Raw genomic sequence first — 11,399 nt, 5'->3', positions numbered from 1 at the left:
TAGAAATGGATTCCTTGAGGATCTTTTCCATGATTTTTTTTTTTTTTTTTTCAGAGACTGAGGTGAGCTTAATTGGTCTGTAGCTTCCTGGATCCTCCTCTTTCAAATCTATGTTTGCCCTTTTTCAATCATCCGAGACCTTTCCTGATCACCATGATTTTTCAAAGTTAATGGCCAGTGGCTCTGCAATCTCATCAGCCAACTCCCTCAGCACCCTTGGGTGCATCCCGTCTGGCCCCAGGGACTTTTATATGTCCAGCTTTTCTATGTAGTTCCTAACCTGTTATTTCACCACTGTTGGCTGTTCACCTTCTCCCTAAACTGTGCTGTCTGGTGCAGTAGTCTGGGAGCTGACCTTACCTGTGAAGATTGAGATGAAGAAGGCACTGAGCACTTCAGGCTTTTCTGCATCCTCTATCACAAAGTTGCCTCCCCCATTCAGTCAGGGACCCACACATTCCCTGATCCTCCTCTTGCTACCGGCATACTTGTTACTGACATACTTATTTCTGGTCACTGGGTTGGGAGCATGGATAGAAATGTGATTCAGATAAGTGATAGTCTACTTTTCCTGCAGGTAACCTATAATCACACCCTCTCCCAGGGTATTTACATTAATCCTTAAGAATTCTCAGTAAAGACAATAGCTCTGGGAAGCCCGTTACCATAGCATTCATTCAACATCTGGCTTACACAGTTCTGTTGTCTTTTCAATATTATTTCTACAAGCAAAGTAATAGGCAACAGCAACCATTTCAGAAATGAAGCAAGATTTTTGCATCCTTTTCCTGTCTGCAAGAATCTACTTACCCAGAATTTCTAGTAATTAAACTTTCTGGATGTATTTGACTAAGTTTTGGAATTAACCTATTGGCTGTTTAACAAATATTGGAGATGCATTTAAAATTAAAATTCAGGCAAAATATGGAACGTTTCTGTGGCTGGTTTGCCATTTTTATTGCATGATACATTGATTGAATGTGTGGTATGTTACAATTTATCATGCGAACCAAACTCCAAGGGAATAATTAAAGATTGAAAATCTAAGTCTGACATAGGAAATTATTTTTGAAAAGACTAAATCTGGGAACCTCCTACACTCCTAGATTAACAAGCACATCACGTGTGTGTGTGTGTGTGTGTGTGTGTATGTATGTATGTATATATATTTGTAGTAATTATGAAATAAATTACAATAATACTGGTATTTCCGTTTGTCCTGTAATGGCTAGCTCTTCACAGAATGCTTAGGTACTAAAGGAAACCTTAATATAGATTGAGACGTACAGCTAAGTTATTGCCTGGTGTATTTGACTCTAGCCTCCATGCTAGTGAAAGTTAGACCTGTGCGAAGCGGCTAGTATTTGCTTCGGATCTGGCCTATTTGGGGACAGTGATTCGATTCAGTGATTTGAATCACTGTTCCGAATCGATTCGGACATTCGGCTGCTGCCAAATCTCCAAATTGGCCAGGCCCATGCCCCGCCCTGGCCAGCTCCAGCCCTTTAAGGAAAAAGAAAAACCCCTGCACTCACCACTCCTGCCAGCATGGGGCAATGCCTGCTGCCCCACACCACATGGGGTGGGGGGGCTCTGCATGAGCCCCCCCAAAGCCCGAAGGCTGCTGCAGGACTGGTGAGTTCTGGGGCTTTTCTCCACCTTTTTTTCTTTCCTAAAGGGCCAGAGGCGAAATGCCTTACTAGACTTGGTACTGGCCACAGGGGGTGGGATCTGCAGGTGCAAGGTAACCTAGGGGATAATGACAACCTATTGATAGGATTCACTATCTGGAGAACAGTGGGGAAGACAACTAGTAGGGTGGAAGTACTAGACTTCAGGAAGGCCAACTTCAACAAGCTCATGAGATTAGTTAGGAAGGGACCGACTGGTAAAAGCCTTGGAGAGATGGGAGTCCAGGAAGGGTGGGCGTTTCTCAAGGGACTAATCCTGCAGGCACAGAAGAGGACCATCCCAGTACACATAAAAGGGGGCAAAAAAAGCAAAGAAACCCTCTTGGTTGAGCAGGGAAATCCAGGAGAGCCTGGAGGGAAAAAGAGTCCTACAGGCTGTGGAAGCAGGGGGCTGCCACCAAGGAGGAGTATACCTGCTTGCCTCAAACTTGCAGGGAAACAGTGAGGAAAGCCAAAGCGGAAATGGAGCTTACGCTGGCAGCAAAAGTTAAGGATAACAAAAAGTCATTCTTTAAGTACATAGGAAGCAAAAAGAAGGTGCAGGGTAACTTAGGGCACTGTCAGAATGAACTAGGGCAACTGGTAACAGATAGGATGGCAAAGTGTAACTTCTAAATGATTTCTTTGCATTTGTGTTCCTGGACACAAATACAAATACGCATCCCATTGGGACCTTAGGTAAGCCCGGTATAGATACCAACTGTTTATGCTGCTCTAGTAAAGGGGCATCTGGAGGGGTTGAATGCATTTAAGTCAACAGGTCCCGATGATCTTCATCCTAGTGTACTTAGGGAATTAGCTGGAGTCATAGAGGAGCCACTGGCACAACTGTTTGAGCACTCGTGGTGCTCAGGACAGGTCCCAGAGGATTCGAAAAGGGCCAATGTGGTTCCTATTTTCAAGAAGGGGAGGAAGGAGGATCTGGGTAACTATAGGCTGGTTAGTCTCACCTCTATTTTTGGCAAGACCTTTGAGAAAATTGATAAGGATCACATTTCATAGGATCATAGAATCATAGAAGTAGGGTCGGAAGGGACCTTGTAGATCTTCAAGTCTGACCCCCGGCCTGGGCTGGAGAAAAGACTGGACTCAAATGACTCCAGCCAGGTAGGCATCAAGCCTCTTCTTAAAGACCCCAAGGGTAGGAGCCAGCACCACTTCCCTAGGAAGCTGGTTCCAGCTCCTAGCCTCCCTAACTGTGAAGCAGTTCTTGCGGATGTCTAATCTAAACCTACTCTCTAATAATTTGTGTCCATTGTTCCTTGTCATGCCAGGGGGCGCTAGGGGAAACAGTGTCTCCCCTAAACCCTTCTGGTCCCCCCTAGTGAGTTTATCGACAGTCACCAGGTCCCCCCTCAGCCTTCTTTTGTGAAGGCTGAACAGGTTTAGGTCCCGCAGTCTTTCAATGTAGGGTCTGCCCTGTAGTCCCTGGATTATGCGGGTGGCCCTCCTCTGGACCCTTTCAATGTTGTCCACATCCCTCCTGAAATGGGGCGCACAGAACTGGACGCAGTACTCCAGCTGTGGGTGACCAGCAGGTAAAATGATGCCAAGGGGCAATCAGTATGGGTTCATAGCAGGCAGATCCTGCCTGACTACCCTGCTTTCATTTTACGACCGGGTCACAAAATGCTTGGATGAAGGAATAGAGGTAGATGTTATTTACTTAGGCCTTTGACACAGTGTCACACCCAATTCTTATAAATAAACTAAACGGTTGCAATGTAGATTATTACACAGTCCAGTGGATAGAAAATTAGCTTATGGGACATACCCAGAGAGTGGTGATGGATGGGTTGGTTTCTATCTGAAGAAATGTGGGCAGCAGAGTCCCCCAAGGCTCTCCCCTGGGACCGGTGGATGTCCTGGAGAGAGTTCAGAAGAGGGCCACTCATCTGGTTAAAGGCCTACAGAAAAACCCCTATGTGGACCGACTGGGAAACCTGAATTTCTTCAGCCTTTGCAAGAGGAAGCTGAGAGGTGAGCTCATGGCTGCCTACAAATTCATCGGGGGGGACCAGAAAGAAATAGGGGATACAATATTTACCAGGGCGCCTGTCAGGGTAACTAGAAATAACGGCCCCAAACTGGAAGAGAGTAAATCCAGATTGGACATCAGGAAAAAATTGTTTACAGTGAGGGTTCGAAAATATGGAATAAGCTTCCAAAGGAGGTGGTGCTGTCCCCTGCCTTGGAGGTATTTAAAGGAGATTGGACAGACACTGGCTGGGGTCATCTGACCCCTGCACTCATTCCTGCCCAGGGCAGGGGATTGGACTCAACGATGCAATAGGTCCCTTCTGACCCTAACATCTATAAAACTATGAAAAACAGAAAAACTCAAATCAGCAACATTTAACACGATTTCTTTTTTAATTACCTTTATGGGACCTAATCTGAAACTCACTGATATCTGTGGAAAGGCTGCCATTGACTTCTGTGGACTTGTAATCAGTTAGTAGGCATAAAAAGTTTCCATACTTGAGCAATCATAATAAATTCTGAGGTCATTTTTCATTGGTTTATTAAAATATTTTGCATTTTAAATAAACGTGATTTGTTTTCCTTTATAAAACCCAACCCTCTTCAGATAAGGCATGTCAACAGCTAGTAACAGCTCCTGACTTTTATAATGCTGTAAACTGTCAAAGGAAGTCTGAAATTACTAATAATTAGAAGAAATGCTTACTTTGAGTAAAAGAAACTTACAGGAGATGATCATTACATAGACTGAAATATGACTTCCACAGCAGAAAGATGGAAGAGTTCTTGTATTTTCAAAGGGCTTTGTATCTTTGATTAGCCAGATCAACCAGATTGTTTCATTCAAAGACGGAGATCATACATGTGGGCTAGGATCATCAGTCTGAAGCTAAATATAGAGATAAAGCTACATGTTGTCTTCCAATATCATACTTGATTTGCTTGTTATAGATGGTGTCTGTTAGTGATTTCACATCTTGTGCATTTATCACCTGAGATTAGAAATGAGAATTAAAATGCATAGTATATAAATTCCTTAATTAGACAACATGCCTTTTATTATAAAATTTCAAATTTTTTTTCCTTTCAGAAGAGGGATTTATAAATGTAACTGACTCCAGAGAAGATTTTGAGATTGATCTACAGGAAAAGTTTTGTTTTGAAGTTAAACTTAAAGCTTATCCACCAATTACATGTGTGTGGATATTTTCACAAAAATCATTTCCCTGTGGGCAAATTTACAGCATGGATGGCTACAGGTACTTAATGTATTCTCAGTATTTCCACTGACATTTGTACAAAGTCTCCTTGTGTTTTTTTTTTTGGTCTCAAATGAAAAAATAGACAAGTACTCAATCATTTTTAACAAGTAGCACATAAGCATTGTTTTGATTTAATAATTTTTAATGTATTTAGTTTAGTGGTAAACCAGTGTTGTGGAAATAGTCCATAATGTTGCCTTTGTTTTCAAATGGCAACTTAGGTCAATAGCATATTCTATCATATTTGCTTAATCCATGTATTATAACAAATCTTTTTAAAGTAATGAATACAACATCCCTTTTCACATATTTATATTATACTCTCAAAAAATTCCATTACTTTATCACAGACACATTTTCCATAATTGATCATAATGATCAATGTTCCCAATATCCTTCAGGGTGCTAAAGTCAAGCCTATAGTTTCCTACACCTTTGGTGATCTCTTCAGGTTTTCTACACTACAGAAATGTCCTGTTATAATTCTTGTTCAGTTCATGTATGCTTCCTGTGTTACAAAATATGTTTTGAATAAATCTGCTAGTTAATTCCCTTTTCTGTTACTTCCTACAATAAAGGTCTGGCACAAATATTTTCTAGACCTAATGTTTCATCCATTTCCCGGGCTTCTTAATTTCTTGATAACATAGTCTAATTTCCTTCAGTGTTTCTTCATTATTATAAAATATAATTATAAGGCATTTTAATTGGTAAACTTTATCCACAAGGTAATTGCCAACTTCTCTCTAAATATGACCTGTGCAAAAACCATAGCTGATTTAATAGTCCTATGCTGATTTTATTCCTCATATTTTTAAAATTTCCTGTTACTTGCTTAAAACTGCTGCAATCTTGCTTTCACTTTTTTATACCTGCTTTTCTTATTATTTTGATAAACTCCCCTTTAGCCTTTATCCTTTTCAGTCCTCTTTTGTAGCTGATGTGCCCATCCACCTGGGTCAGATGGAATATTTGGATATGCACTTCAGTATGGTTCAGGGATGATCCATATCAACCTGGTAAATCATCCTCTCCTGGCAATGGATCCAGGAAGTCTGTCCCTGCTGATAACATTAGAACTATAAGCAGACTGTGGCAGCATTGATAGCTGGATGCTGGTTGACTCATCCATAATGCCTGAAGTGGGTAGGCAGATCTGTTCTTCAGTGGTTACAATCATTCCTGGAGATGGGACCTCAAAAAGCAGTCATGAGAATTTGCTCATTCCTGTCCAAGAGGTACCACCCACATGCTGAAAATACTCTATTTATTTACCTTCTTGCTGTCACAGACTGGCTGCACACTGCCTGAACATTTAGCAGATGGCTTTGTTGGATGACTGACAACTGATTTTAATTAAATCTAAATAAGACTAACCTGATTCTAGCAGGCCAACAATGACATCTTTTGGAAGGGTGAGATGGTTTTAGCAACTACCACTGCTAATCAGGACAGTGAGAAGATCACTAAGGATGGAATTTAGGAGTCACTCTAGCCTTTTTTTTCTTTCAGACGACAAATTCATGCTGCCTTCTTATTTCAGTATGGTGATCACCATGTCCAGACCTGTTATAAATCTGACATTTTATCTGTTGTGCAGGTATCACTGTGCTTGTTCACACCCCAGTCATTGCTAGTATCTTGTCATTTAATCATCTTTGAATATCCCTTGAAATTGATCTGGGAGATGCTTGTTACAGGATGCAGCTGCCCATCTGAGATGGAATAATAGAAAATTAGGGTTGGAAGGGACCTCAGGAGGCCATCTAGTCCAACCCCCTGCTCAAAGCAGGACCAGCCCCAACTCTATAATCCCAGCCAAAGCTTTGTCTAGTCGGGTCTTAAAAACCTCCAAAGATGAAGAGTCTACAACCTCTCTGGATAACCTAGTCCAGTGTTTTACTACCCTCCTAGTGAGATTAGGTTAGAGATGAGGGAAAAAAAATAAACTTCCCTTAACACTTGTTCTATTGTCTTCCACCACTGAGAACAGTCTAGCTCCACCCTCTTTGGAATCACCCTTTAGGTAGGTGAAGGCTGCTGTTAAATCCCCTCTCAGTCTTCTCTTCTCTAGACTTAATAAGCCCAGTTCTCTCAGCCTGTCCTCATAAGTCATGTACCCCAGGCGCCTAATCATTTTTGTTGCCCTCCTCTGGACTATCTCCAATTTGTCCACATCATTTCTGTATGGGGAGGGCTCAAAATTGGACACAGTACTCCAGATGTGGCCTCACTGCCAGTTCCAAATAGAGGGGAATAATCACTTCTCTTGATCTTCTGGCAACACTCCTACCATTATAAACCAGTATGCCATTAGCCTTCTTGGCAACAAGGGAACACTGTTGGTTCATATTCAACTTATTGTCCACTGTAACCTCCAGGTTCTTTTCTGCTGAGTTGCTGCTTATCCAGTTGTACCCTAGCCTGTAAGGGTACCAAGGGTACTCATTTTTACTGAATATTAGTTTTTAAAAGTGTGTATTTATAACATTCCAGATAATTATCCTCAATGCTTACTGACATTTACGAAATATCACAGACTTTATTTTCCCCCAAGGAAAAAATCCACTTTACAGATGAGTGCAAAGGATGGAAAAAGCATTATTGTTTATTCAATAATCAGGTAAAGTATGTCATTCTGCAAAAACAAACCAACCAACCCCAGCATACTCAGCATATCTATTCAGTTTTGATAGACACTAGGGGTGTGCAAAGTGGGCCCTATTCGATTTGGATTTAGATTTGGCCTGAATCGGGGACAGTGATTAGATTAGTTGATTTCGGATCACTGTCCCTGATTCAATTCAGCCGAATCTGAAGATTCGATGCTGATTCAAAGAATGAGTAATTCGGACATAGACACAGCTTTAAATGTTTTTTTTTCTACATAACTCGAGGTACCAGGCAGCTCGTGAACACGACAATGGAGTGTCCCACAGAAGCACAGGGGGCTCTCCAGTGCACTCAGCAGCAGACCCAGAAGTGGAGCACTTCTGGTCCACTTCCAGATCTTCCAGGGAGCATGCTGGGGGGCCCCCCTATGTCTCCCTGGCTTGGCAACTGGTGCCTCCTGGGTTTTGGGGGGGGGGCACCCAGGGTCTCCCTGCAGCCAACTGCTGAGCGGGGGGGGTGCCGGAGGGCCCCAGTACACTCCCCAACACACCCATAAGTGGACCAGAAGTACTTCCAGGTTTGCCACTGAGCACATGGTGGGGGGGGGCTCCCCATGCTCCTGTGGGATGCTCCATGCACCCCAGCATCACAGCAATCTTGAGCTGTGCTGGTACCTCAAGGTACATAGAAAGTTGTGTCTGTCCGAATCTTTCTGATTCTATTCGGAGAGATTAAAGGGGCCTCTGATTTGATTCGGATTCAGGGATTCAGCCACCGAATTGGGCCGAATCTCCACCGAATCAAATCAGGGACCGAAGCTTTGCACTGCCCTAATAGACACATCCAGCTTGATCAATACAAATAGTACTGCAAATTTCATGCCATGTAGTAAAATCACCAGAAGATAAAAGGCTCAAATAATACTAAAAGAACAGAGAAAATATTACTTGTTATACTACTGCAGTGGTTCTCAGTCTTTTTAGACTCAAAGCATGCCTCAAGGCATAGCTCAGAAAATGCCAGCTCTTAGCTTTCACTCTTTTTTAACTATAGAAAAATAATAGAGAAATTCTTCTGTTGCAAAAAACTCAAAGACCACAACAGATCAGAATGTTTTTGATACTATGTATTCGTGTTTAAACCCTATTGTGAATCATGTGCAGGTTTTAGCTCACCTAACAGCACTAGTACTGTACAGCACCTTTAGAAGGATATCACATCACCCCAGTGGCACCTGGGTGAGAACCACTGTACTACTGCATAATGTTTCTCTAAACCAAAAATATCATTCCTTTGATTACTCTTTGGTTATGATTAGGAAACTTGTTAAAACGTTCTAAATATAAGACATAGCTAAACTATAGGTCTTCACATACTGTAACGCATTTTTTCCAGCTTGTGTTTTTCAGTTTGTCTGAGTAATCATCTATCCCAACACTTCTACTTTCTTCTATTCATATCCCTTTTTTATTCCTGTTGTTTCCTTTTTTGATTTCAGTTATTTCCTTATCAGGCTGTTCCTCCTTATTGCAGCTTTTGGAGGTTTCTGCTATGTACTCAGCTACTTTTTTAGCTTTTAATTTCAAGCTATAATGATCAGGCCCCACCTGTGGTTTCCCAACGGATAAGAGCCACCACAGGTTCTTTTAGACTTTCCATTTTCTGTTCTCTCTTTATAAAGGAGAGTCTGTGTTGAGCATGCTGCAGATTTTCACTTCCTTACTGTGTGGCACTTGATTCATGAAGACAAAATGTCTCTGTTTGCCCTTATACCCCTATTAACTTGCTTTTCCTGTTATTTTTTTATTCTAATACCCAATAAACTTCTCTCAAACAACCCCCTCAATACTTTCCTGGCACTTAAACCTCCAGGCTTAGATTTTCAAAAGCAATGAAAGATTTTGGGTACCTCCTTTTCTGGATAACCATCTTGAGGCTGCAAATGGGGGGTCTGCTTTTTCAGAAACTGAGTCCCAAGGTGACTGCTTTAAAATTGTGACATTCAGATCAATAATCATTTATGAAAACCTTGAGCTCTGTCAGTGAGTTAAACTATCAGTTCCTACAATGGGAATTTTCTTGCTTTAGAATTCCATGCAGATAGACTGTGCTTTGGGTCACTCTATTTACTCTGAGTCTTGCTTTTTATTGAAACCTCCCTCCCCCTGTTTCTTCTTTAAGAAGTACTATTACTTTTTCTGTACTTCCACCTATTGATTTGGGCTGTCATTTTTGATCTGTTTCAGATTTCTCCCCTATACCTACATTCTTTAGCCCTACTTACTGAGTGAAACTACCTATTCAACTCCCCTCATTCTTTCAGTTAGGACATCTGTTCTCAAGAGCTTCACTATCACATTGCAGCATTTAGTGTTCTGCTAATGATGAGGAACCACCAAACTACCTTTTCAAACTGCCCATAAGCCAGATAAAAATAAACTAATCATAGTGCTTAGGGTCAGAAGGGACCTAAACAGATTATCAGGTCTGACCCCCTGCCACAGGCAGGAACGAGTGCCAGGGTCATATCACCCCAGCCAAATATCTGTCCAACCTCCTCTTGAAGACCCCCAAGGTAGGAGAGAGCACCACCTCACTTGGAACCTATTCCAGAGCCTGGCAGCCCTAAATGTAAAATAATGTCTCCTGATGTCCAGCCTGAATGTTCTCTCTAAAAGTAATCCAATACTTCTCTCTAAGTAATCCAATTACTAGATTTACAATGCACTCTCCACAAGATGAATATTTAAATATACTTTCCCTTAAGTCTTTCCTCCATCAAAAGTTTTCTCTAACAAGCCTACCCTCCCCATATTTCATTCTGGATGTATGATTAGCATTTTAATCTTGCCCAGAGGCCTACATCAGTTGGGTGCCTGCCTAGGTTCAAGCAGCACCACCTTGGATGTCTATGATAAAGGCTCAGCACCTGTCCAGGGATGCATTTTCTCTCTCTCTCTCCCTCATCTTACACACAGATTTGAAAAAAGCTACTGACAGCTAACATGCACCCAAAGTAAGTTTCACAAAGTGTTTTGCATTGTACTGGAAAATACAGTATTGATGTGATGTTGCAGTGATGGCCCAGGAGATATGTAAAAAGCAAGAATTCTTGCCAGTGATATATTTTATTGTATCAGCTGTATGTTTGGTACAGACGTGGCAAATATAGGGAACTTAACTATTTCTGGATTGTGTTCTTATTTATGTTTAATCAGAAAAATATATTGGATTCTTAACTGTTCAGTGTGTATACACACGCACACATAGTTTAATCCTAAATGCATCTAATAATACACCTAATCTATAAATATGCTTAAATAATACTTTTTTATCACTTTTATCTACAGCATTTCTTCCAGGTTCTGTGATCACCAGTATCAGTCAGGGAAATACATATTCTATGCTGAAAATGATGATACACATGTAGAGAAAACATTAACATTGTGTGTGAGAAGTAAGTAAAAACAATGCATGTTTGGTAAAATCATGGATGAGAATTCATCTTATAGGTGTTTTCACCCTCCCTTCTTTCATATACTCCTTTAAGTATATGTACCAATGTATTATATCATACATCCCCTTTTTGAATCTGGAATTTTCCAAATATTCAGGAATGCTCTATAACTAGATGGAAAATAGATTGTATAAGACTGTAAAGCAAACCTACCTTAAAAAGGATGGGGTTTTGGAAATTTAAGATTTAGCCAAGACTATTTTGCTAATGACCTCAGTTGGCAGGGGAGGATAGGAAGGGGGACAGGACAACCCAATATGGCTTCACAACCCACATTCACTACCCCCATTAAAAAAAAAAAACAAGCTTTTTAAATTTCCTTCCATCAAACCT

At 41.1% G+C, this 11,399-nt stretch overlaps 1 protein-coding gene across 1 annotated transcript in view; it reads left to right on the top strand.

Moving 5' to 3' along the window:
• Window positions 1-11,399, top strand: part of FLT3 (fms related tyrosine kinase 3) — a 125,371-nt gene that overhangs the window by 62,649 nt on the left and 51,323 nt on the right. The window contains exons 9-10 of the mRNA XM_019525605.1: window positions 4,765-4,933; window positions 10,900-11,006. Of these exons, the coding sequence (XP_019381150.1) occupies window positions 4,765-4,933; window positions 10,900-11,006 (276 nt within the window). The remainder of the gene's footprint in view (window positions 1-4,764; window positions 4,934-10,899; window positions 11,007-11,399) is intronic.

The sequence above is a fragment of the Gavialis gangeticus genome, unplaced genomic scaffold (genome assembly GCF_001723915.1).
Source record: "Gavialis gangeticus isolate Ggan-Ray unplaced genomic scaffold, GavGan_comp1, whole genome shotgun sequence".
Taxonomy (NCBI): Eukaryota; Metazoa; Chordata; order Crocodylia; family Gavialidae; genus Gavialis; species Gavialis gangeticus.
The sequence above is the reverse complement of the archived record's forward strand: the minus strand, read 5'-3'. Positions and strand labels throughout refer to the sequence as shown.